Below are 26,051 nucleotides of genomic sequence, written 5' to 3' on the forward strand. Positions count from 1 at the left end.
TAAAATAAATGGTGAGTATACTACTACTAGATAATATGCAATTTACCAGAGTCTGATCTATTCTAAAAACTACAACTATAATAGTAATTAAATAAATAAAATATTAAGTTATGTAGAAGCCACCTAAATTAGGAAACCTAATCAAGATATATACCTTAAGCTTTTTTATAATATGCCACACAATGTTTAGAATTTCAGAACTACAGTCTAGTTAGTGAAAATTGATTTAGTCAAAGAAAAACCACATTTAAGAACGAATATGAAGCGCCATATCAGGCGGTCATATGCATTCGAAGTATTTCCTCTATAAGGCGCTTTCCTAAGAAATATAGTCACCAACGTATGAATATAACACAAAGTATTGCATATAATACTTCTAAGATCATTTCTGCATCCTATTAAATTGTGATTTTCTAAAATAAGAAAGTTTCAACGTAATATACGGAATCTATTCAACCTTGTAAGTTTGTAGTGCATCCCAAAGGTATATTAGTACACTTTGATAGAGATCTTGAAATTAATTTACTATTCAAGGATAACTTTAACAGGTTTTTGTCTCTCTGGAGTAGGTTTCAATTTATTTTTACTATGAATCCTCATATTTTCTTCCCTCTTCTTTTGAGCATTTATTTGAGTCAATTTCCTTTCTTGTATTGATTTAATGATTTTTGGTATATGATGATACCTAGCAATTCTCTTAATCTCTGGTAAGTGCTGATACTTTTCAATCAGTTTATTCCTATAAGCTAATGTTTGTCTTTCTCTGTATACCCTTGGCCCAAGAGATTGACTTGCATCGTTCTTCCATAATCTTATACAAAAATCAGATGAGCCACTTACAATAAATTTAGCATCAGCAGTATACTTTGTAGACCAAACATGTTGCATTCTTTTTGTATGATAAACATCTCTTGAGAATCCTTGATCAATGTTAAATATTCTTATAGTATTGTCTCTACTACCTGCAACGAAACTATTGCCAGTAGGACTATAATCAATATCCAATACAGCTTGAACAAAACCTTTATATATAAATCTAGCTGAATTTAATTTTCTCATATCAAATGTATACAACATCGAATCATCATTAGCAACAGTAAAGTTTAAAGGTTGTTGCGGATTCCAACAAATTGCATTTCCCTTGTTATTCATTATTAACTTTCTTAGTGGTGTTGAAGAGCGAATATCAAATAATCCTATTGAGTTATCGGATGCCGTTGTTGCCACAATATATGGTTCACTCGGATTAATTTTTGCTGTATATACAGTATCACTTCCCCAATCAAAGACTTGAATGGGAGTATTCCTATTGTGATCCCAAACTTGTATACCACTAATCCCACTACTAATTAAAGTTGATTTATTCCAGTGGTGATCTACACTATATAGTTGACAAGGAGAATGGAATATATTCTCTGAAATTATCTGTTTCCTAAAATTTCCCAAGTTATCATAACCATTACTGTTGTCTTGATCATTACCACGATCTGTTAGACAATTTATATCCATTAACTTTACATCTTCACGTTTCTCTATTTTCCACATCTGTAGTTTCTTATCATCACCACAAGAAAAAATATATTTATCATTACTAGTAACACATATCCCACGTAAAGCTCCTTCATGGGCTCTAATCATATATTCACATTTATCTTGGCTTCCCAAATTCCAATAGCGAATACTTCCATCAAAACTACCACTATAAATATCGGAAACATTATGATGAGCCCTAGCTATACATTTTACAGTGTCAATATGGCCCTCTAAGACAGATACCAAAGGTTTTGCAAACATCTTTCGCAGTTTAACACTGGTTAATGCCCTAGTGTATTCACGAGCACGTTCAAAAGGATGTAGGCGAGGATCAGGATTATGAAATAAACGTCTTATAGAATCCCTCCTATTCCCTTCATAAATCGCAGGATCTCTTTGTAATACTTTTATTTTCATTTTTGTATATTTAAAAAAGAGAAGAGAAATACAAAAGGTAACTTCAGATACCTCTTAAAGGCGTCCTGCTACAAATATAGTAGCGCGAAAAATATTCACGTTTACATGGTCCAGATTAAAAATAGATATTCAAAAGAGATTCATTAAATAATATGTAGGAAGGTACATAAAACAATATTTATATCTTATTCTATACAAGTATTTTGATTAAGAAAACTAAGAATTAGAAGTCTTAGAAGATTTATTAATATCATCTGTAGCTACACTTGTAGATTTATCTGTTATTTCAGTTACTGAATTATGTAAATTTAAATTATCTATATTATTCATACTAGATTTCTTAGAATAAACAGGTGATATATGACCTATATCTGTAAGGCTATTAGCTCCAGTATGTTGACGAAATATTATTGGCCTCTTGGAATATACTTGACTATATTTAATCATTTTTTGAATTTTCTCAATTAAATTTTCATTCTCAGATTCTAACATATCACATCTATCTTTTAGTTCTCTATATGTACTTTTAAGTCTTGTGTATTCTGATTCTGGTACTTTCTTTTCTGGAGGGCTAAGTAGATCAATATGAATCTTAGGAGTATATTGATTTGTCCTAAACACAAAGGCCATAGTATCAGTATCAGATGTATTTCCATCAATGCCATTGCTACTCTTGTTTTCTATTCCACCGAATATAGAAGGGACAATTGCTAATGGAGGTTCTTGAAAGTTGTCATTGACCCAATAAGGTTGATTAAGATCTCCATTATCTTGAGAGCCACCCTCATTATTTAAAGGTTGAATATCTCTATAAAATAACTCAGATTTTGTTGCAATTGCAAATTCTTCCTCTCTAAATACACATTGCAGTTTTTTTAAAAGTTCCTGAATAATTGTATAATGCTTTGGCAAAGGTAATCCCAAAGTGTATGCTTGCATTTGTTCTCCTAACATTATGCTTCTATGTTTTAAATAAGAGGCTCTAGCAACAGCTTCGTCTACTTTCCATTGGTTTTGCAATTGTTGAATCCAAAAAAGAAGATTTTCTGCTTGATTTTCGGGCATTTTCCATGCCTCTTCTTGGTATTGTAGTTTAGCTTGTACCAAATCCATTTGGCGAATCAGAAGTTGAAATACATCCTGCTGTGATAATAGCTCCTTAACTGTATTTAATTGTTGTATTGACTTTTCTTGTTCCTGTCTATAATGGTTCAATATATCCTGAATTTCTTTTTTATATTTTTTATTCTCAATTAATAACTTTTGACTCGAATTCTTCAAATATTGAAGCCGAACTATTAACTTTTGTAGTGTATTATCTCCTCCTATAGCTGAAGTAATTGAATTTTGGAGCTCTTGAAATTCATTTCGGAGATTATATTTTTCCATCAGAATATTTTGATTTTCTCTTTGTAGTTGATATAATTTACTATATAAACTTGTCTTTTCTTCAATTAAAAGATCTCTTTCACTTTTTATATTACTCAAATTTTCCTTAATTTGAGTTAATTCTACAGTTTTTTGCTCAACTGCTTCACTAGTTGCTTTTTCAGTAACATTTAATGTACTCTGTAATTTCTTCAGTTGATTTTGTAACTGGTCATTTCTGCTTTCTAAAGTTTTGTTAGTATTTTCCATTTGTTTCAACTGATTCTTTAGCTTATCAATCTGCTGGGATACCTGAGTCATATCTCTAGTTCTGTAAAATGATACTGTAGAACCTATTAAAGAATTTCCTTGTACTAATCTAGTTTTACTACCATTATTAGAAAGATCATCATCTAAGTATTCATCTGTATATCTCATTTGACCATATTGTAAGGTTTTGTTTAATGCAATACACCAACGAGAGGCTACATTTGAGGAACTTGAAGCAAATATTACAGGATTAGACTCAATACCAATTGCTTGATTATGATGTAATAACATTATTAACGTTATTTCTTTCCCTAATTTTTGTTGTAGGCTTGCTTCTTCTTCTCTTGTTATATATTCTTTCTGCAAAGCTGTGCTTGAATCTATACTACTTATAATCATATCACACAAAATATATACAACCTCTAGTGTAGATCCATCTTTTTTACTAGATCCAAACATCATTCCACCTTTCATATTGAAATAGTAATGTTCCCAACTATCTTGTAATGACTTTAGATATTGAAGAGATGTATTAATAGCTGATCCCTTATTGTTAAGTACATATAACCAGCCACAACATTCAGGATCTACAGTTGCAGCCCTTGCTAATGAGAGTAAAGATGCATCTTGAACTCTCAGCTCAACTTTATTAGTTATATTTGCTGGATCATAGGATTTTACTACTACTTCTTTATTTTGCATTATACTAGCTATATATAAAGTTGCAGAAGTTATATATTGTATTCAATTTCACATTAAAATAAAATATAAAGAATTCCTATGGTTAGATCTTATTGAGACCCTTTATATTTCCAAAATTTATTTTTATATTTAATAATATAGGTTCCATATAATCTAAACATGTCATCTACATACAGGTCATGAACGCGCGCATGTCGTCTAAGTCTAGCCATTAGGTGTGATTTTGATAAACTCCAAAGGCCTCTGAAATTCCACAGTAGTGAAATTTTAACAGTATTTATACTAAAGGTCTATATACAACTTAATAAAAGAGATACTTGGGGATTTTCATAGAATCAATATAAAAATAAGGGAGGGATCTAAGATATGATCTATTAATATTATCTTGGTAATACAATAGTGCCATTATGGTTTAGACTATGAAAAAGAGAAATTTTACCCGAAGAAGTGAAAGTATATCTTCTGCAGAAAATTCAGGAGTAGTATCTTCATATAAAGTAGTGGATATATCCTCTCTTGATATTGAAAAGGTAGCCTCATCTTTACCAATACCTACTGCTTTAAGTAAGCTTATAAGTATTAGTAAACAGCTTCAGCATGAAATTAAAAACATTAAGAATGAACGTGATGAGGCTTATAATGCCCTAATTATTCAACGAGACTATTATGAGCACTCTGGTAAAAAAGATCTTTCTAAGTTAAAGGTATGTGGAGTTTATTTACCATTGATAACTGCACATTTTTACTTGAATTGTTGAGTTATACATTACAACCTCTATTTTCTCTGTTATTAGATCATTGCTAATACTATTTCCAATATTGAGCATAATGCTAAGATAAATAATTTACGAAAGGAATATGAAAAGCAGGTGAGTTAATTAAGTAAAAAGAAAACTAAAAAACATATCATTAAACTTTCAAATAGATGGATGAGATGGAATTAAATTTCCAAAATGAAAAAAAAATTCTTAGAAATAAAGTCTTACATGATGTCGAAGATTATCTTATAAAGTATAGGGATTTAGCAGTTTTAGCCACTGAGGAACTAAAACGTCAGAAAGAAAAGATGGAAGCAATGAAAATTAGAGCAAAACAGCTTGCTGAAACAACGTGCTTAGCCTTTGAAGAAAAACTTAAGAGGCAAATGAAGGAATCAATCAGAAAATATGAAGAGATGGCACAAGCTACATGCTCTAGAGTGTTAGAAAAAGAAAAGAATATGCATATACAATGGAATGAGAGAGAGAAGTGCCTCGAAAGGGAAAAGAGGGAATTTGAGAAAAGTATTCTTAAAGAATCTGAGAAACGAATAGAGGAGTTTAGAAGGGGTTATATTGAAACACAGGTTCAATTAGCAAAAGAGAGAGAAATATTCGACGACATAATTGACAAACTAAAAGAAAAGGTGAGTCGTTACAGAGGCTTGAGTTTTAATATATATTATCATAATTCTGTTATTTATAGATTGCACGTGAATGTGATGATTTTGAGTCCGAGATACAACATAGATTTGCAGTAGCCTTTAATATGGATGAGGATGAGGTACAAAGGCGTCTTTCTAACTATAATGAAGCTCTAAAGAAAAGCCAGTTAAAAGCTCAGGAAGTAAAAGATTAAATTAAATAGCGCTAAATAAGATCATTTGAAAATGGTACCGCTTGATGTGGTATTACATTTAACTAGTAGGTCTTCTTTATTGTTACGGGAATATGTTATAATCTGGAGAAAGGATCTTTATATTTAGGCTCTTAATAATGGGTTTTCCTATATTCTCTTCAATTGTACTATTTACATTACTTTTGGGTCCTTATTTTGTAATAAACTCATATACATCGCTAAATGATGCTGTAGGCACATCGCCACTTTTGGTTGCATCTATACTACATTGTGTAGCATATAACTTTACCAGAGCTTTAGTTTTGGCTTCTATACCAGTCTTGAAGCCACAAATAGTTCATTATTTCAATATAGTAACTCGTTCAATCTCACTAATATTTATATGGAATTTAATAACAGGGAAAGTAGCCAAACAATATGAAGTAGATACTCGCTTAAAATTTTCAGCATTAGTATGGAGTGCGACAAGTGCTTGTTTATCTTATTTTATTCCTCTGGCATTTGACAAATCTTTATTAGCTGAATTCTCAATGAAATATATTTATAAAATATTATTGTCTTATGGAGCATCTTTCTCTGTACTATCTAGTATATATGGAACTTATATGTTTACTAAAACAAATTATTTTAAAAGAAAAAAGGCCATATGTTTGTCTTTACTAAGTAGTTGTGGTATTCAATTAATTTCGAATGTTATAATGGATTTGATAGGTCCTTATTATATATCAGTGCTATTAAACTTACTCTTGCAGATCATTCTTGCAAGGATTATACTTCATAAGGTAAATTCTAATAAAGTCCAACAGAACAATGAAAAAGAGAAACTTAAGAAGAAGAAGTAATGTTAAACATATTTGTGAAGTATACTGTTATATAAAAGTGTCCTAATTAATATAAAGGCTATATACAAGGTAACATACATGTGAATTGATTAGTACTTCTTTAAGCACTAAGTTCTAGAGATTTATAATGACCTTGACATTAATAGCTTCAGTGATAGTCTACGCAATAACTGATAGGAGTATTCTTAAGTAACTAAGTTAATTCTCAATACTTATTTGAGTATGGATGTTCTTGCTAACTGGATGTCTTTGTTGGTTTGGAAGAGGATCCACAAGATGATTTCTATTAAATCCAACAAAACACCAAATGACAGTTACAACAATAAATACTAAGATAAACACTGCAATACTACAAGGAGCAGATACTAAGGGATTTGCAAAGTTTATTGCAGAGTATACAAAACCCAAATCTCGGTGATCTTGAGGATTAGGTAGCCTTAAAAAGTAGTATATAATAGTAAATACCAAATATGTAACACAGAACATAAATGGGAATAAGACATGAGCCAAGAAGTATGGAATAGTGGTAAAATATGTGTCTAGAGTTATACAAAATGCCACAATGCCATGCTTGTTGAAAGTTAAATATGAGAATCCATCAATTCCTGTTGGAGCTACAATACTCATAGACCAATATACAATTGCAACTATATAGGTTGCAGGAAATGAAATAGAATAAAGTACCCATATCAAGCGATAACGAAATGGAATCTGAACCAAATTATTATTTCTGAAGTCATTTGAATTAGAAAGTCCATTTAAATTGTCGAATGGATCAGCCAAGATGGGATGTTCATCATCGGGTGTCCTAATAACTTTGAATTCATTTCTTTTCAAGTATTCATAAATTCTAACAAATACATTTGTACTCCTTGATCTTATCTTCACTTTCTTCTTAACACTTTTTGCACTATGGCTGTCGCTGGAATGATCCCTTGTTGATGATGATGATGATGATAAATATCCACTTCTTTGTGCACTGTGATATACATCCAAACCTTTATTCGTAGTATTTATTAGTTCTGTATTAAAAGCAATGTTATTAGCTGAATCATTGTATGTGGATATATTTGGAACTGATTCTTCGTTTATAGTAATATTTATTTCTTTATTTCTTGATGAACTTACAGGAGATTCATGAGATGTTGATACTGACTGTACGCTTGAATTACTAATAGAGGCATTCAATTTTTGATTCTCCAAGTTCATATCTTCCATATATGGACCATTTGTTATTTTCTTTTTCATATTATTTACATCCATAGTTGGATATGATGAAGTAACACACGCTATTTCTGGACAGTCATATTTGTGATCCTTATCACAGCTTTCATAAGCTGAGGAAGAATCTGTTGCATTTTGGGATTCTTCTTGAGTAGAAGTAACTTCTCTATACATCTCAACGCATGAATGTCTTCTTTGTATCTGTGACCTTCTCATATTTATATTGTGGGAGTAAGAGTTTTCTGTTATTATTATCCCAGTAAGGTAATATAGTATTACAATTGTATATGTCCAATTAGTAACATATACAGCCCAAAATTGTAGATCATCGATTGAATAGTAGTGATAGATATCCCAACCAGTCATAGCAAGTAGGTACAAGAATACTAAAATTCTAAATGTCAGTAAACCCCATTGTGGTAATAACCAAGAACAGCAGAAATAGAGAGATGGGTCAAATTCTTTAAATCTAAACTGAATCCTTGGTATTATACTGGCCGAATTGAATTCCCATTGGTAACGTCTAAATATTAGCCTCAGGCCTCTCCTAAATCTTTCGGTAAAGTCATGCATTTACCTTTATAAAAAATATCTCAAATCTTTACTACAATAATCTCAATTACAAGTAATTATCAAAAAATCCGCTTCAATTTGTGTTTATAAATCAAAATTGTATTATATTACTAGTTACCTTCTAGTGGGACAGATCCTATATTACAGTAAAACTTTGGAATAGTAATGATTTTTAGAGAAATCCCGAACTCCTTTACGGCCAATTAATCAATGATTAATTCTGCAGCGGAGACCTACGGTACCTGATTATACCGTAATGCCGTCAATATTTAAAGTCATGTTGCGTCTGAGTCTATATAGACAAACTTTTTTTTTATTATTATTTAGACTAAAAGTTAAATAAATTATATCCAGAAATAACATATGCAGTAATTAGATATCTTATTACTCTATCTGTTCTTATATAATTTGCTAGTAAAGCTTGTAAAGGAATTTTAATTATAAAGTAAAAGTGTATCAACTTTGATAATAGCGCCAAAAAAGCGCGTGATAAGTAATTTTGGATCTTTTTTTATGGAGTCATGTAAAGTTCCTATCATTGGATAATCTAGCAAAAATTTAAAATTTTACCTACTTACAAGAAATATTAAATCTCTTAAATACTTAAACACACTTTTGGTGACATTTATCTATCAGATAGTTAATATAACCGATTTTTAATATATTGGAATTTTTTAACTTTGGATTTAGTTTCCTCGTATTTTTATAGAGCTTGAAAGAATATAAAGGTAAATTTGACATAAATAAATAGAAGAATCTATAGTATAGCTTTTGAATAATTTCTATTCTCATGAATAATGGATACAAAGCAGTACTTTTACATCTGGAAGCAGCCGTCATGTCTTTATAGGACTAATCTGTAATATTCTGACAGTATTATACTTTAAGATTATAATTGAGTAATGAAACGCAAAAATTGTGAAAAATTTGTGTTTTGGATTAAGAAGGTTGGATATGGACTTATCAACTAGGGCAAGTACAGTGTTTACTTTACCTAAATTTCCATCTCCATATGATAGAAGTCGTGTAGCCTCAGTAGAAGAATTTGAAAAGGTAAATAATATAGAAAATGAAACAAAAAATGAGACAAATATTTGTGTTGTAAGACCTGAAATTAGAAAAACTAGCATTGGTTTAAGTAGAGTAAATGAATTGGAAGTTCAACTAAAAATGAAGGAGAAAATAATAGAGGAACTTTTGGAGGAAAATAATAAATTAGTTAATAATATAAATTCTATTGAGTTAGCAAGAGATGAGGAAAGAGTTCGTATGCAACAAGGGACTGAGAGAATTTTGCAACAAGTTGTTGAAGACAATGAATGGTATAAGGCGAATTTTGTAGAATTAAAGAATGACCTAGAGAAAGCAATTGTTCAAGTAAAATCTAAAAGTAAAGAATTATCTAACCTTGAAAAAAGGTGTAAATTACTTATTGAAGAGAAGGATACATTAAAACAACATTCAGAGAAAATTTCAGCTCAATATCTTAACTCAGTTAATCAAATAGAGCTTTATAGGAAATGTATTGATAAAATAATAGGAGTAACAGGAAAGTTTATTGGGAGCTCAGAAGGATATCTTCCTAGTTATTATGGTAATAGTTGCAATATAATTAAGATACTTGACAATATTGCTAATTTATTAATTAATAAGTCAAATATCCGAAAGGCTCTTAAATTGATTTTAGAAATCAAAGATAGGGCAAGGGATGCTGAAATAGAGATATTTACGATAAAGGATAATACTTTTTGGAATGGAGATAATGACATATTTGAATTAGGAGTTAGTGATTTAGATAAAACTGTGGAAAATGACTATAATATTGAGAAGAACAATAAAGACAAATATTTAGAGAAAGATATATCTATAGAGAAGACATCTGATAGTAAATTACCGTCAAATATCTTGCAGTTAAAATATAACTTTTTATTGAAAGATTTAGAAGAAGCGAAAAATGAAATAAAAAAGCTTAGAAAAGAAGTCATTTCGAGAGGAGAGAAAATAGAAGCAATGAAGAAGCAAAAGTATGAAGTTCTGAAGGTGAAAAGTCTAGACAACTCTGTGGTTGAGATCCTCAAGTCACAAATTGATGATTTAAAGAGTGAAAAAGCAAAGTTATTCAAAGAATTATCAGATATGAAAAATAAAGAATCTAAAAATAGGAAAGAATGCAAAAAATCTACTATACTTGAAAAATGCACAGACTCTAGAGAAAGTGAAAGTGATATATCTTATCTGGAACTATATAGAGATACAGAAAACTTATCTATTAGAAGTGATTATTCTTGTATTCAAGATCACAATGATACTATATTTGGAGACAATTTGGATAATAAAGGAATTGATACTGTTGCTATAGAGGAGTATCCAGACCCTGTTAATTATAATAATCAATATTTAGATTTTAATACAAAGCAATCTGTAGATGAAATTATAAAAAAGTACATAAAATATCCTTTAGAAGGACATTTGAAGAGACAAAGTGTACAGAAGAGACTTATTCAGCGTAATCGGTATTATTCATAAATAATTTCGGTCTTAATATTTAAGATTATCTTTTCTATGAGAGATTAGCACCTTGTGATTTAAAATCCATGCAACCAGTTTTTCCAAGAGAGGCGCTTTGTAATCTGAGCTGTAACTTGAGCTGTAACCTGAGCGTGTCGCACAGTAATTTGGAGCTTACTAGAAATAACATAAACGATTGCATACATAATAAATAGGAATACGAGTATTTGATTAAATTTTATACACTTTAGAGATAATAATTAAGTTTTTTAGTAATGGGATATACTCTCAATCAAAATGACTTAACAGAATTTATGGAAGTATTAGAAACTAGATTATCAACCTGTGAGAAATTAATTAATATAAAGGAAAGAGATACCAACACTCATACCTTTGAACTTCAAGAAAGTAGTGATAAAAATAAGGGAGTAAACAATATCTTGCAAAGTAGGATAACAATAGGGCAAAGCACAGCAGTTGCAAATTTAGAACATGATATCTATCAACTAAGAACAGTAATATCTCAGGATGAAAAGATACCATTAAATGAGAAGTTGGATTTTATTGAAGGGATTATTAGAAAAGTATATAGTTTAGGACCATTGGAGGAATGGGAATCGTATTATGATAGCATAAAAGCATATATTGAAACAGATTCCGCAGATTTTGAGGCTGCACTTTTGACTTTAGATGCAAGAAAAGCATATATAATGGAACACTATTATGAATTTGAGTTGCTTAGAAGACAGATGAAATATCTAAACGATTTACTACCTTTTGTGAACTATGAAATAGATGGTAATTTTAATGAACTTTTAAAAAAGATTGATGATTTAGAAATTAAGGGCAGAAAACTAGGATATGAAGCTCAGCAATTATGGGAAGATATACAAAATATTTCATTTTTATATTCAAATTTTATATTAAAGTATAATATCTATGTGGCACAAAACAAGTAGAGACAAAATGTGTTTTAAAGATGGTAGAAGGCTGAGACATATAAATATATACTTGTTATAATACTGAAACGTACTGCTTACTATTATTGTAATATTAGCAAAGTTACTGTATAGTGTTATTAAAATAACTGTGAATTATTACTATTTCTTTTCGTAGTTCTAATAATATCTTTTAATATATTAATTCTTTGGCTGATATCATTAGTTTTAGATAATTCATTAATTAACTCTTCCTTTGACATTATAGGTTGAGGTGTATTATTTCTTAATGGAGATCGAATGTTTTCATTTTTCATATTTAATTCAAAATATTTATCATTGTGTTTAAGTTTCTTTTCAGAATACGACTTTGTTGAAGATTTGCCAATACTCTGTAGTGGGACTCCATCTATAATATCAAGTTCATTTTGAACACGTCTGATAGTGGCTAATGTTGAGCGAATAGTTGAAGGTTTCGTTCCATATACTGCAGTATCATTGCATAAGTCAATAATACGTTTAGATTCAATTAATAACGGAGTTATTTTTCTATTATAGCTTTTAGGTTTATCTATACTAGTTCTTGAAGAATAATTTCCACCTGAAAAGGGTCTATTACGATATATTTTGTTGTATAAATTGCCATTAAAATTTGTAGTATTACTAGTACTGTCCCTATATTTTTCATTTCCTCTTAGTTCAGATATATTAAAAGTATTACGAGATAATGGAGAATCAAGAAATGCTGATCTGTCAAGGTTCTGAGGCACTGATATTTCTGTCAATATCTCTTTATCTAAAGTTTGATCACTTCTAAAGAAAGATATATCTTTATTTTCCTCTTCAAAGTTATCCAACTTTCTATTGAAAGCGAAATTATCGTGTTTAGTACTACTGACTCCATCAGTTAGTGTATCGTATTCACACTGCACCATCTTGTCTTGGATTGATCTTTCATTAAATTGCAAGTTTCCCATAACTTCAGTATTCTGATCGGTTTTATTATCTATTATTTTAATTTCCTCTATGTTAGACTTATCTTTATTATCTTCATTAATAATAACATCTACTTGGGTATCTTCTTTTGTATTATCAGAAAGCCCTCTATGTATACAAGAGCATTGAACTTTACTTCCATCAAATTGCAATTTTTCCTCAATTTCACTATTTAGACTTGCAATACTTGTCTCCAGCATACTATTTTCTAGTTGTAATAGTTTTACTAAGTCATTTAGGTCTTCAGATACATTTGATCTATGCCTATTTAAATATAAAGACTTTAAGTGAAATGGATATACAATACCTGATTCAAATATTCTCATTATCAAAAAATAATCATTAGGGTGAAACTCAATATTATTAATTATACTAGCAGAGTTACTTCGATCTTTAAAGTCATTCGAGCATTTCACTAATTCCATCAATTTATTTTCTCCATTTTCATCAACACAACTTGATACTTTGAGGACTATATCAGCAAAATCAAGCATGGTATATTTCGAATTTACAAACTTTCCAAAACTTTTCTTTAGTGAATTCCAAGTGTAAATACCTTCCCATGGACCACCAAGCTTAGCAGCAATATCAGGTGGTGAAAACGAAGTTAGTGATAACTTCATAGCATATTTCTGCTCACCATATGTAAGTACAGATACAACGAGCTTGAATTCTATTCCCTTATATACAACTTCAGTTGATTTACGTGATACATGCCCCAAATTCATAGATTCCATGTGAGTTAAGTTTCACTGTCCACAACCCATCCATAACTTAAAAATAAATTTAAAATTATAGTTAGTCCAAAATATCTAGAAGTTTTTCAAGTTAGATAAAGTACACAATATAATTGTATGCATAAAATCATAGTGAGCCTCTGTTGTCATTTGAAGCTTTACTTGTACTGAACTTGAGGCATTCTTCTGTTGCTACTACATAATAAATTACTTGAGATAAAGCGCCTATACATACCGCCACATTTTAATCTGGTGCTGCATTACTACAGTTCTAGTAGTTACTAATGCATCTAGAAATATTGCACTATTTAATAAAAAGAAGTTAATAGTTAGCTACTCTGTAATAGTTTATAAACATAAGTGTCCAAAATACATTACTATTCAAGGTGGAAGTTGCCGTATAGTATATAGGATTAATGGCTTTTGAGTTGCACAATGCACGAAATTTCAAAGCTTTTGTTATTGTAAAACATAGCAAGTATGGGTATTTAGTACTAAAGTCAGCTTCAAATAAGCCTAAAAAGCTGGGGCAATATGAACTACCAGGTGGTAGGTTAGAAGAGAATGATTTTGTTGGAGAGTCAGATCAAACAGAAATATTTCAAAGAGCAGCAGCTCGTGAACTTTTCGAAGAAACAGGGATTGATGTAAGATATAATATGCAGCGCCTTATAAGATTTGAAGATACAAGAATCCCAAGGAAGTGGCAATTCTTCTGTTTGGAAATAAATGATGACGATCTTAGTAATATTTTAAAGAGCCATTATGACAAGAATTATATTAAAGAATCCAGTTCAGGTGAGGGTTCAATACTACGTTTATCTAGTGAACATGACTCATTTATGTTCATAAAAGACTTAAAAGAAGCAGCTAAGAGTATACAAAGGCATAGCCAAGGTGTGTGTTCAAAGGCACTAATTCTGTTAGACAACCAGGAAACTAGTATAGAATAAATCACAATTTAGTATTTAAGTATCCTTAAAGTCGTTATGTTTATTCAGGCTTGATTTTCTTAATCCATGAATCTAATGTCACACTAGCATCAATGAGAACTTTATTAGGATCTTCTGCAAATGATGATGTTCCACCTCCAGTAGGTGGGTCAACATTTGCCCAGGGTACTAAAGAGGTTGATATATACATTGACTTCGTAGGGGGAGCTTCACCAAGAGTACTCATATTTGTAGAGCTTAGTACTGAATCAGTAGTATCACATGAACTCCGTTTCCTATTTCTGCTAAATGCATTTACAGCAGCGGCAACATTGGCACCAACAATCATATTTGCACGGGCAGCAGCAGCCACTGCAGGATTTGCTGTACTAAATAACATTGAAGTTGGAGTTCCAGCTACTGTAAACATACTATATGGATTATTTGCAACAATAGGAAATGGTATTATAGGTTGTGGATGTCTAAATCCAGCTACTGTAACTGCAGCTGCAGCTGCAGCGTATCTTGCTCTAGCAAGTGAGACAGCTGCATCATTCATCCTCTGTTGGATTGCAACTGCAGCTGCAGTCATTGATGAAGATGTTGGAATGTTAGAGTTAGTTAAGGTAGTTTGTTTGTTTAAAGATTTAAGAGACCTAACTGCACTTGATCCAGAGGAGTTGTTGATTTGTGTCTTTAAAGAGCTCATTGCATTTACTACAGATTGCTGGTTTGCAGAATTGTTATATACAACACTCCTAGCAACATTTTGACGTCCAATATAAGCTGTACCAGATGGAATTATAATTTCATGTAAACCACAAGCTACAAAACAATCAAGAAGATATTCTTCAGCTATTTTTTGAGCTCTTTTCCTGTAGCATTCCCATCCTCCAGTAGCTTCATCTGCCTCTGTAAGATCATGAGGAAATTCAACAGGGTAATTATTAAGAGTTTTAATAAATCTTTCTAAAATAACTTGTCGCTCTTCATACTCTGCTTCTGCTTTAGTTGGTAGCAAAGGACAACTCCTTCTAGTATGCATCCTTCCAGACAAACCGCACAATGAGCAATATGACCTAGTCTGAAACTTGGAGTCAAATCCAGGATTTTTTGCTAGTGCAGCTAAATCTTCTAGAGAATTAATTTTAGTTCCATCAGCTAATTGCATTGGTTGACCTGTTTCAACATCTATTTGAGTGACTCCAGAAGGTACAGAAACCTTTACAACTTCCAGAGGATATGAACATCCTGATATATCGTGGAATGGAAGCAAGCAATTGTCACACAATCGTAACCATTCACCTGGAGGACGCATCCATGGACTTCTACGTAGGCTTCCAATGTTGAAGTCCTCTGTAGAACTATTTGTAATTGGACCAGTTTCTCCCGAAACTTTATCGCTACCTGTTAGCTCTGAAGTTTTGTCACTATTTATTGATCCTGTTATTGAGCCTTCTCTTTCTCTAGAAGCACCTGCAATTATAGCAGCTTCTTGCTTAGCGTTATCTTGAATATACTCCTGTTGTAATTGATACAAAAGTGGGGGGAAGAATCTTTCAAAGCCCTTCCGTATCTGAGCCTCTGTATGTTTCCAAATAGCTTCAATATTTCGTTTCCTCCCGGGTATGTAAGGAGTTAAGCGATTATTGTTACCTTGAATACTACTACTTGAACCTGAAGATGTTCCAAATCCTAACTGATCAAGAGTTTTTTGACCTGACTTAAGAACATCTGATTTGAGCTGTTCATTCATCTTTCTGCGCCTTTGCTGTTCCTCTATTAGTTGCTGTTTAGAAAGTTTTTTGCGAATCTCTTGCTGTTGTAGAGCTTTACATTTTGAACATAAAAATACAATCATTGAATCCCTAGATACATTCCAACCTCTTTTATTTAAGTTTTCAAAAAAACTATCCAAAACTTGATGTCTAGCATATTCTGGAGGAAAGCAGTCAATACAAAATGTTGTTGGACATTCACTACAGTGAATCAATAAGCCACCAGCTTGAGTAGCTCTTCTAAAGCATAAGCAACATTCATGCCATGGGCAGATCCATGTTTTTGGAGGAACCTTGTCTAATCCTAAACATTGAAACCAATGGTAAGACTTTGGGCATCTACTACAGTTAATCAAGCCAAATTTGCGCATATACTCATCTGATTGGGCAAATGACTTATTATTACGAGATGAAGATGAAGTATTTCCAGAATTTGTTGCAACATCACCAAAATTTGGAGGTGAACCACAACATCCACTAATAGAAGTACTTTTGTTTCCATTCTCAGTATTTTTATTACTGTTTTCATTTCCCTTTGTATTTCCAACTCCATCAGCTTTACTTTGACCACAGCGAAAGCACCAACGTTCATGCTTCAATATTAACTTCTTATCTTCATTCACCTTTGATCGAGATTCCCAGTGTAATGGGTCATAAATAGGAGGAGGGGGTTTGCGGGTACGTTTAGATCTCCACAATATACCATCATCATCTCCTCCGCTTGTAGTTGGAGATATAGCCACTGTAGATACATCACCAGATATGTTAATTTCTAATATGTCATCAGCTGGAGATGTACTAACTGTAGTTGCACCTATAGAGCAAGTGGGATTAGGTCCGGTATTCCCCCCCTGAATAGTTCCAGCTTCATCCATCTCATCACACAAAATTTCAGTTATATCAACCTCTTCAGTATCTAATACTTCAGGTTTATCTTCTTCTCCTAATTCACCTTTTTCTTCTTTTTGCATCAGTACATCTTCATCTGGTATAGGTACTCGCTTCCTTTCCATAAGCTCTTCCAAATTCATCTCAAAAATGTTAGAAGTATCATCCATGTGCATAAGTGCTTTCCTACCATATCTCACAAGTTTAGTAACCTCTTCTGCAGAAAGCTTCTCTTCAGGAGCAAAAGATGAGTCGTGTGTATCCTTTTTTATCTTGCCTTCCTGCTTTCCTAAGAACTCATCTTCTCTTTCTTCCTCTCTAGCTTTTATTACCATCTTATCCAATTTAAGCTTTTGCTCACGTCCAAAAACCATTCTCTCTTCTACACTCCATTCAGTAACAAGTTTCCATATACATACATCACGAGTCTGACCAATGCGATGGGCTCTATCAACTGCTTGCAAATCTACAAATGGATTCCAATCTTCATCATACATAACTACATGATTTGCACTCACTAAGTTTATTCCTAAACCTCCTGCCCTTGTGCAAATCAAATATATGAATACATAGTTATCTGGAAGACCAAATTCTCGGATATCTAGTTCACGAATAAGTTTATTAGTACTCCCATCAAGTCGCATATATTGCCATCCTCTCCATAAACAATAGTTTTCCAGCTCATCTAGTATTAGTTGAAATTGAGTAAATATCAAAACTTTATGCATTCTACAACGTTTCTTTGGTTTATCTAACTTTTCCGATTTATAGTTATTTTCTTCAGTATTTTCGATTACCTCATCATTCCGTTCAGTTTTAATTTGTTTATTATCACTGTTTATTTCCTTATCATACATATAGTGAGAATAAAGATCTACAAATACTTTCTCTGAAGAGAAATTCTCTTCATTCTCGTCAAAATCTGAACATGCTCTCCGCTCCTCCTCGTAACCCTTCTCAAAAGATAAAGTCCCAACAATTGTCTTTGTATCCCCACTCTTACTATCCTCCATCCCTTTACATCTTAGCTCACTGATCCTCGATTTTATCGAGCGAATTTGCTCAGTAATATATTTGTTGTGACTAACTTCATAATCTGAAATATAATAACAGTTTTCTCTATGCAGTTGCATTAATAATTTATCTAAAAAAAATAATTTAGAAGATCCTTTGACGTGGTCCCAGCCAAATATGCTCTTTAGCTTGTAAGCATCACCAGTAACTTCATTTAAAAGCTCAGGAGAGGCCTCTGTAAATACACTGAATAACTTGTCAAGCTGGGAACTTCTAGCTACCAATCCACGAGGATGTGAACAACAAATCCTCATTTTAATTACTAATCCTAAAAGTTTTCTAAATGAAACATCTCCATGAACATTCCCTACATCAAGAAGCCGTTTATACCACTGCCATCCAAAAGGAGATAGTGGAAGCCAAATATCTCTAATAATCTTGTCTGGAAGTTTAATTACCAAATCCTTAGTCCTCCTTAGTAAGAGTTTTTGTAAAAGACGATGGAATAATTTTATACGTTTTGAGTCCACTTTAATACCTAAATTGTCCAAATCCTCTATTTCATCATCAGAACTTGCACAAGAAGATCCAATAGCAGAACCAGATGTTACTGCACTCTTTGTTATATCTTTCATTTGAAATATCTTTTCAAAAATTTCAGAATCCTGTAGAATATCAGGAAAGAGAAAATTTAGTAATGTGAACAGTTCTCGCAGAGAATTTTGTAAAGGGGTTCCAGTTAGTAAGACTCGCATTGATCCACTAACTCTATCCATCGAATGTCTAATCCGTCCCCCTTCATTCTTAATCCTATGAGCTTCGTCCAGAATTATGCATTGCCAACGGAAATTATCCACAAAAAAGGATTCTTCAGTAACTACAGTCTCATATGTAGTAATATACAAGTCATATAACCCATCCGCAGCAACAGGGTCCATCATTGCGTGTTCACGTTCCCATCTACTGCCACATATCTTTGTTATTGTTAGATTAGGAGTAAATCTTCGAACTTCTCTTGCCCAGTTCCCAACTGTTGATAAAGGGACAACAATTAAATGAGGACCTGTAATACCTAAAGCTTTTAAACATGACAGAAATGTCAATGTCTGAATAGTCTTACCAAGTCCCATTTCATCTGCTAAAATAGCTCCACCTTTTATCAAAAAAGCATCTAAGAGCCAATGAACTCCAAATCTTTGGTAATCTTTTAATTCTACCCCTTCATTTAAGATCTGAATCGACTTTTCCTTTGCTTTTTGTTGAGCTTCATAATATCTATAAGCATCTTCACTATTTTCACTATTAAGCCTACAATCTTCTGCCTCTATATCCTCATCAATCCTTATCTTCCGAATTCTACCACTTTTACTGTTTGTATTCAGTTTCTTGGCATTTTCTGCATTTCGTTTTAGGCGCTCCATAACTTTTCGGGAAACAAAAGGTGATATAGCTTGCCTGTTTTCCCACAAAAATATATCACGGTTTATTGTTGATTGCTTTATTTGCTTCTTAATACAATTCTGCCACTCCTGAGAAAGTTTATATCTTTCAGACTTCGTCATCCGTTTATGCCTCATATTTTTTAAAGGATCTTCACCTCTACAAACTGGACATTTCCATTTATCACTATCAAAAGCAAAAACCTCCGTCTCTATACATTTAGGATGATATGAATATGTGCAAAAATCGCATCCAAGAAGTTTTCCAGTCTTCTGACATACATAACATGTATCACTATTAATATCTGTGTCATCATTCGTCTTCTTTGTTCCTCCTAAAGTTCGCACATCACCATTCTGTTTATCCTTCTTCTTACATCCCGTATCTGTTTCACAATTTGGACAATACCACATTGGCACATCTGGTTCTTCTGTTAGCCCTAAACACCTTAAATGAGCAGATTTTGGGCATCCATCGCAGTATAACATTGTATCTCCTGTATCATCATCTTTACAAATATAGCAAAACTCGTCATTGTTTTTGCAATCTGGACAATAAAATGAGTCTTCCAATATTACATCACTTCCTATCAAATTGCAGTTGCGTAGACAGTCCCAGTGATACACTTTACCACACTGTGAACATTTCACATCTATATCTGTATCACGGCAAATATCGCAATAACGTCTCAATCCCTTTGTTTGTCGACTCATAATATATCTGAGGAGTTCTTATTGGTAATTTAAAAGCAGATTTATAGACCCTGTTGTCAGTCACAGTATATAAACAGGATTACAAATTCTTATAATACACCTCTGCTTCTATAATATACACAAATTGTTGAGCTAGGTATCCTAATATAAATCCATAATACAAGGCACGGAACAATTGTATTAATTTATTATACCAAAAAAAAATCCTCGCCTTAAATTTATCTACTTTTGTGCGAAATATTTAATGGAGCAGACATACAGACGTACAGACGTATTGACTGCCCAACTGTATGTACGGTTACTTGCTGTTATATCACGCGTCTGTCTGCACCTATTGTCCGCTTGAACAATATCTCTCTAAACAATGAGACGTCATTTTAATCATACCTTAAATTTCCCACCTCTTATATTCTATTCATTTTCAAAATCTTTTTATTTTGGAACTAATGAGACTTGTCTATAAAATCTTCTTTAGTTTAATTACACAAGTATTTAGTATCACCTATATCAATAAGTTGTGGGGACTTGATATTCCTATTTCTACTGTACCTAGTAAAATAATATAGTGAGTTGACGTGATATTATACTTTAGAGCATCGTAAATATAAATATTTAAATATGGAGATATTATAGGACACTTTGTGTTAACTGTTAAGTATAACAGAAGTGTGAGTACACCAACTTTCCCAGATAGATAAATTGTATAGAAAATAAGCCGCTGATTTTATTATATATCAACTATTAAAGATATAGAAGTAGTCCTTCTTTTAGATAGATGAACTGAAGACTTGTTTTCCGACTTTTTTCATTATGCAGCTTACTTAATATATCCACATAAAAGAGTCCAAGCGCCTAATATAATTTTTTAGAGTGGCATTGAACCTAATGTCCACATATGGGAGTAAATTTAGCATTATACCTGCTACTTGGATGAATTTCTAAACTAGTAATAAATAAAGGCTATACTTGACTAGTAGAATATATTAGAGGAAAATAGAAAATTTGCAAATACTAACTTCCTATTGAAATATTGGGGCTTATAAAACGATTGGTTAGATTAGAGAATATCTAACACAACAATAATTAACATTAATTTATTCAACTAGCTAACTAAAATAATTATATAGAATTAAAAGTATGATATTTAAAAATAACCCAGGGGTATTTATAATTAATTATGATACAGGTATATGGGAAGCCCCATTAGACTCTGATTTTATGGATCTATTAAAGGAATTGCCATGGCTTAGTATCTGTACTTCAAGTATTGAGAGAACTTGGAAGGGTTTGAATGTGTATACATGGTCATATAACCATTATTATATAGTATTTATTGCATCCATTATATACATATTGCTTATATATTTTGGACCCAAGATAATGAGATATAGAAATGCCCTCAAACTTGATGGTCTTCTGAGATATTGGAATTTGTCATTATCTATGTTTTCAATAATTGGATCAATAAAGATGTCTGTTTACTTAATAACAATTAATCTTCGTTATGGTTTTATTACTTCAATATGTACACCTGCTTACATTTCTCTTATTAAAGGTCCAACAGGATTGTGGCTGACTTTATTTATATATTCTAAATATGCAGAACTAGTTGATACTTTATTCATTGTTTTAAGGAAAAAACCCTTAACATTTTTGCATTGGTTCCATCACTTGACAGTATTATTATATACCTGGGACGCTTATACTTCTACACAGACAATAGGTATGTATTTCTGTACAATAAACTACATTGTACATTCGATAATGTACTACTACTATTATCTAACATCTTCTGGTAAAAAACCCTCTTGGGGGGTTTTGATTACAATTTTGCAAATAAGCCAAATGATCATTGGCACATTTCTCACTATTTATGGATTATATTATTCACATTACTATCCCTTCTCAAATACTTTCCCTGTTACCTATTTAAGTCAACCACTTAAAGTTGGATGCCACTTCAATAAGTCAAATGGTATTCTAGCATGTTTAATGTATATCTCATATCTCATATTATTCTTTGATTTCTTTATCAAGAAATATGTAACTAAAGAAACTCCTTTGATTGAGTGGGTTACAGCTAACAAGAAGAAAAGTGACTAGTTATTCAATAGTTAAAAATCCAATAAATGGTATATTGGGTCCGACTAGGCCACTGCAAAATTGCTTATTGTGTTGATTAGTTAAGGATGTTATACTGCCGTTGGAAATATTAGATAATTCAAAAGCATTACAGGCAAATGTAAGTATATTCCTATAAGGGTGCCATGTTAAATCAACTATTCGTCCTGGTATATCAAAACTACTGAGTGTATCCAATTGTTTGTTCATTATAATGAGTGATTCTCCTATATCTGAATTCTTTTTTTTATCTGATGATATACCAGCTGATAACATACTTGTCTCAAAATTAAAACTCATTGTTGTTATATTTCCATCAATATTAGTCATCGTACTTTTGGTTGACAATTTATTTAAGTCTATTACAACTAAGGATTGGTCAGATCCAAAACTAGCTAGATAATTCGATGACTCTGTTATAAGAGTAGCACTAAATAGATGTACCTGCTGTGATAGAATGTTATTTATATCTGAAATATCCCGATTTATTTTCAAATCAATGAAGTCTATATATCCGTCATTTTTAGCTATAATTAGGTACTTATCATCTTTGTCAAAACATAAGCTATTTATTTCTTCACTATAGTCTTTCCTACTTTGTATATTATATGAAGTCTGTGATTTTTGACTAGTTATGTCATATGAATAGGAATTATGACTATATCTAGTACATTGCATTGGTAATATATTATCTTTAGCATACCTAATGTCAATACTATATAAACAGTCAGTACGATCAGCTGATACAATCATCTTTCCATTATGAGACCATGCTACATTTAGTAAATTATCACTAGGGATTGTAATCAACATATTTGTTTTAGTCCTTGTATCATGTAGTTCAATTGTTGGTTTATTTAAGGAGATACCGAGGAATTGGTTAGGATCATTGTAGCTTGGGATAGCCTTGTACCATTGCCCCTGTATAGATATCTCCGATGCAGAGAATTGTGGAGTAACAACCTGAATTGCCTCACGATTACACATAAGTAGTTTGTCACCACTACAAATCCAGTCTATAGAGTATATTTTGTGCTTGCGCTTTGAGTCATGAAGTCTTGTCATTTTAATTGATGCTCTGTATCCTAGACAGTCTCTTGGAATATTATATGACTGTTTAAATAATGGCAGACCATTTTCAGGTGGAGATCTCCTTGATAATAGAATATCATCAAACATCTCAATTTATTTTTATTCTAAATGGATGAACTTTATCGTATAGTTACATACTCGATTTCTTTGGCGCCTTATAGATTTTTGTTACTTAGGCTATAAAGGAGAAAGAAGTAATATATAGTTAGGAAAGATAGTATATAGAGTTATTGAACAGTTAAAGTTACTTCCTATTTATATTGACTAATCCTTAGCATATTCTATCTTAAATGAGTTATAACTTTTCGTTAATTACTCATTACTACCTTTAAAAATTCGTCAATTGTAGAAAGCCTTGAATGATCCATTATAATGGCTTGTTCTGTATTGGTTTTGATAGGTATTCTTAACTTCTTAGCTCGATTTAATCTTTCTATTCTTGTAATATCAGTTGATGGACCATAGATTGGATTTAAATCGAACTCTCTTAGTAATCTTGTAAATTCATTATCCTGAGATACTGAAGTATATTCGGATTCCCTCTGAACTATAAGGCCTTTCACATTATTTTCGTTATCTCTGATATTACTTGATATAAATCCAGATAGTTGAGCTTGCTCTAAAGGTATAGAATCAACTTTTTGTTTCTTTATCCTCTTTTTAGCCATCATTTACTAGGTATTCTCTGAGAGTGAACACAGACTGACCATAATAATATAAAAAAAAAAGAGCCAAAGTATTTACTGTAATTCTTTTTATTTAATCTTTCCTAAAACTTGACCTGTAGCTCATGACTATCTCATTCACGTCACGTATCACATTGATGTATCACACTGTACGTGTTTATCTGTAATACTATATTTGTGTCATCTACCAAATAATAATATATTATTTCGAAATTTAATATTAATAATTTACCTTATCTGAATGAAAGATTATAAAATACTTCTGCTTTTTTTTTTTTAGTTATTTATTCTACCCTTCTATTTTGTGTGTATTCCCCTAAGTCTCAGTCTAACCTCCAAATTTCTATATAGTATATAGAAAATCGTAACATTTCTTACTAGGAGTAAAGACAGGACCCAAAGGATTTTTATAGTTGTATGGAGTTGCTGGAGATGGATAGGCATCATTGTTTCCAGTTTTATGGGAAGGTATCAATAATCCTGGTCTAGCAGGGCTAGACAAAATACCTGTCTTGAGATAAGTATTTTTATTTCTAATATCTGAAATAGCTACTAAGGAAGTAATAGAGTCATATTGACCTAGTTCAGGATATTTTTGTTTTTTCAAAAATGGGGTTTGGAAGGCAAATGATCTTGAAAATATGTATTGTTTAAGCACGGTATTCACATTTTCTGGGGCAGAACTTGCAAATGTTCCAATAATAGAAGTTTCATTGTTCATAGTACTTAGTAAGTAGCCATACCATAATTGTTGCCCTTGTTTTGCATATAGATTACGATTTGTGTGAGGAGATGGAATCATAGGACTCCTAGGGGTTTCATTAGATAACTGAAATTGAACTAATTCATTACACAAATATTGACCACCCCAAATAAACTTGTCACTTTCTAAAATTTCAAATCTTACTGAGACTTCTTGTACAGACTTTAAATAATCAGGGTTATTGAATGTAGTCATTGTGAAATTTGGATTAGTGACTTCTTCTGATTTTACAAAAGATACTTGAGCCCATTTATTTGTGTCATCTGGCCAAAAGAATGTTGTATCAGTTGAATTGCTATCTAGTGATAGGTATCTGAGCTTCTCAATATTCAAGCCGTATCCATTTAAAAAGTACTCATATACAAAGTCTGTAGTATCACCAAAATATTTCTTAATAGTTTCATTATCGGCAACCTCATAACTTGCAAATAATTCACTAATATCAGTACTATTTGCTTCTTTAGCTACAACAAATGTAGAATAAGACTTCACTTTAGATAACCATGCATCAGCTTGTCTGCTAAATATCCAACTAGTCTTTGCCTGATCAAAAAGAACTCCATATACAGAATCCCCTATACAAATAATGGTTCCAATAAGTGCTAGAAACTTAAGCCTTAAACTCATCATCTGTTGCTATCAAACTATTATATATATTTCTATATATTTCTGTTATTTTCTTCTACAGAATTTGTTACTTCAAATTTTCAGATTTTTAGTAAAAACTTGAATAATTATAAATATGATAGATGTATACACATACTAAGTAAGTATTTATCAACTTTTACCTATATCGAATTATTCAGCTTTTTTACAAGTGAGCGATTAAATTATGCATGCATGACTCTTATAGAGCTAGTGGCGCCGGTAACTTTGTTTCTGTCTTACACTTCCTTTAT

At 31.8% G+C, this 26,051-nt stretch overlaps 14 protein-coding genes across 14 annotated transcripts, besides 11 other annotated features; 6 read left to right on the forward strand and 8 right to left on the reverse strand.

Annotated features, from left to right (window-relative positions):
* Positions 1 to 76: 76 nt before the first annotated feature.
* Positions 77 to 107: a sequence feature (AT_rich).
* Positions 108 to 525: 418 nt separating this feature from the next.
* CMU_041900 (Sof1-like domain-containing protein) lies at positions 526 to 1,950 on the reverse strand (the record flags this gene model as incomplete). Its single annotated transcript, XM_002139430.1, has 1 exon — positions 526 to 1,950. The coding sequence occupies one exon, from the start codon at positions 1,948 to 1,950 to the stop codon at positions 526 to 528; it is 1,425 nt and encodes a 474-aa protein (XP_002139466.1).
* Positions 1,951 to 2,166: 216 nt separating this feature from the next.
* On the reverse strand, positions 2,167 to 4,290 carry CMU_041910 (uncharacterized protein; the record flags this gene model as incomplete). The annotated part of the gene is made up of 1 exon (XM_002139431.1): positions 2,167 to 4,290. One exon carries the CDS (start codon positions 4,288 to 4,290, stop codon positions 2,167 to 2,169), a length of 2,124 nt encoding a protein of 707 aa, XP_002139467.1.
* Positions 4,291 to 4,402: 112 nt separating this feature from the next.
* Positions 4,403 to 4,430: a sequence feature (AT_rich).
* Positions 4,431 to 4,709: 279 nt separating this feature from the next.
* Positions 4,710 to 5,907, forward strand: CMU_041920 (uncharacterized protein; the record flags this gene model as incomplete). The annotated part of the gene is made up of 4 exons (XM_002139432.1): positions 4,710 to 4,994; positions 5,085 to 5,159; positions 5,216 to 5,695; positions 5,755 to 5,907. 4 exons carry the CDS (start codon positions 4,710 to 4,712, stop codon positions 5,905 to 5,907), a joined length of 993 nt encoding a protein of 330 aa, XP_002139468.1.
* Positions 5,908 to 6,044: 137 nt separating this feature from the next.
* On the forward strand, positions 6,045 to 6,749 carry CMU_041930 (uncharacterized protein; the record flags this gene model as incomplete). The annotated part of the gene is made up of 1 exon (XM_002139433.1): positions 6,045 to 6,749. One exon carries the CDS (start codon positions 6,045 to 6,047, stop codon positions 6,747 to 6,749), a length of 705 nt encoding a protein of 234 aa, XP_002139469.1.
* Positions 6,441 to 6,463: a sequence feature (AT_rich).
* Positions 6,750 to 6,947: 198 nt separating the features above from the next.
* On the reverse strand, positions 6,948 to 8,546 carry CMU_041940 (uncharacterized protein; the record flags this gene model as incomplete). Its single annotated transcript, XM_002139434.1, has 1 exon — positions 6,948 to 8,546. The coding sequence occupies one exon, from the start codon at positions 8,544 to 8,546 to the stop codon at positions 6,948 to 6,950; it is 1,599 nt and encodes a 532-aa protein (XP_002139470.1).
* Positions 8,547 to 8,852: 306 nt separating this feature from the next.
* Positions 8,853 to 8,896: a sequence feature (AT_rich).
* Positions 8,897 to 9,500: 604 nt separating this feature from the next.
* On the forward strand, positions 9,501 to 11,072 carry CMU_041950 (uncharacterized protein; the record flags this gene model as incomplete). Its single annotated transcript, XM_002139435.1, has 1 exon — positions 9,501 to 11,072. The coding sequence occupies one exon, from the start codon at positions 9,501 to 9,503 to the stop codon at positions 11,070 to 11,072; it is 1,572 nt and encodes a 523-aa protein (XP_002139471.1).
* Positions 9,751 to 9,780: a sequence feature (AT_rich).
* Positions 11,073 to 11,329: 257 nt separating the features above from the next.
* Positions 11,330 to 12,013, forward strand: CMU_041960 (uncharacterized protein; the record flags this gene model as incomplete). Its single annotated transcript, XM_002139436.1, has 1 exon — positions 11,330 to 12,013. One exon carries the CDS (start codon positions 11,330 to 11,332, stop codon positions 12,011 to 12,013), a length of 684 nt encoding a protein of 227 aa, XP_002139472.1.
* Positions 11,946 to 11,991: a sequence feature (AT_rich).
* Positions 12,014 to 12,132: 119 nt separating the features above from the next.
* CMU_041970 (uncharacterized protein) lies at positions 12,133 to 13,725 on the reverse strand (the record flags this gene model as incomplete). The annotated part of the gene is made up of 1 exon (XM_002139437.1): positions 12,133 to 13,725. One exon carries the CDS (start codon positions 13,723 to 13,725, stop codon positions 12,133 to 12,135), a length of 1,593 nt encoding a protein of 530 aa, XP_002139473.1.
* A 37-nt stretch (positions 13,726 to 13,762) lies between these two features.
* Positions 13,763 to 13,785: a sequence feature (AT_rich).
* A 356-nt stretch (positions 13,786 to 14,141) lies between these two features.
* Positions 14,142 to 14,678, forward strand: CMU_041980 (hydrolase, NUDIX family protein; the record flags this gene model as incomplete). Its single annotated transcript, XM_002139438.1, has 1 exon — positions 14,142 to 14,678. The coding sequence occupies one exon, from the start codon at positions 14,142 to 14,144 to the stop codon at positions 14,676 to 14,678; it is 537 nt and encodes a 178-aa protein (XP_002139474.1).
* A 40-nt stretch (positions 14,679 to 14,718) lies between these two features.
* On the reverse strand, positions 14,719 to 20,490 carry CMU_041990 (SNF2 family N-terminal domain-containing protein; the record flags this gene model as incomplete). Its single annotated transcript, XM_002139439.1, has 1 exon — positions 14,719 to 20,490. The coding sequence occupies one exon, from the start codon at positions 20,488 to 20,490 to the stop codon at positions 14,719 to 14,721; it is 5,772 nt and encodes a 1,923-aa protein (XP_002139475.1).
* Positions 18,455 to 18,484: a sequence feature (AT_rich).
* Positions 20,491 to 21,089: 599 nt separating the features above from the next.
* Positions 21,090 to 21,110: a sequence feature (AT_rich).
* A 491-nt stretch (positions 21,111 to 21,601) lies between these two features.
* Positions 21,602 to 21,644: a sequence feature (AT_rich).
* Positions 21,628 to 22,593, forward strand: CMU_042000 (beta-ketoacyl-CoA synthase, putative; the record flags this gene model as incomplete). Its single annotated transcript, XM_002139440.1, has 1 exon — positions 21,628 to 22,593. One exon carries the CDS (start codon positions 21,628 to 21,630, stop codon positions 22,591 to 22,593), a length of 966 nt encoding a protein of 321 aa, XP_002139476.1.
* CMU_042010 (uncharacterized protein) lies at positions 22,594 to 23,790 on the reverse strand (the record flags this gene model as incomplete). Its single annotated transcript, XM_002139441.1, has 1 exon — positions 22,594 to 23,790. The coding sequence occupies one exon, from the start codon at positions 23,788 to 23,790 to the stop codon at positions 22,594 to 22,596; it is 1,197 nt and encodes a 398-aa protein (XP_002139477.1).
* Positions 23,791 to 24,011: 221 nt separating this feature from the next.
* On the reverse strand, positions 24,012 to 24,371 carry CMU_042020 (uncharacterized protein; the record flags this gene model as incomplete). Its single annotated transcript, XM_002139442.1, has 1 exon — positions 24,012 to 24,371. The coding sequence occupies one exon, from the start codon at positions 24,369 to 24,371 to the stop codon at positions 24,012 to 24,014; it is 360 nt and encodes a 119-aa protein (XP_002139478.1).
* Positions 24,372 to 24,578: 207 nt separating this feature from the next.
* Positions 24,579 to 24,620: a sequence feature (AT_rich).
* Positions 24,621 to 24,732: 112 nt separating this feature from the next.
* On the reverse strand, positions 24,733 to 25,782 carry CMU_042030 (uncharacterized protein; the record flags this gene model as incomplete). Its single annotated transcript, XM_002139443.1, has 1 exon — positions 24,733 to 25,782. The coding sequence occupies one exon, from the start codon at positions 25,780 to 25,782 to the stop codon at positions 24,733 to 24,735; it is 1,050 nt and encodes a 349-aa protein (XP_002139479.1).
* Between the last annotated feature and the right edge of the window lie 269 nt (positions 25,783 to 26,051).

Source organism: Cryptosporidium muris, genomic scaffold, assembly GCF_000006515.1.
Source record: "Cryptosporidium muris RN66 scf_1106632373453 genomic scaffold, whole genome shotgun sequence".
Classification (NCBI taxonomy): domain Eukaryota; phylum Apicomplexa; class Conoidasida; order Eucoccidiorida; family Cryptosporidiidae; genus Cryptosporidium; species Cryptosporidium muris.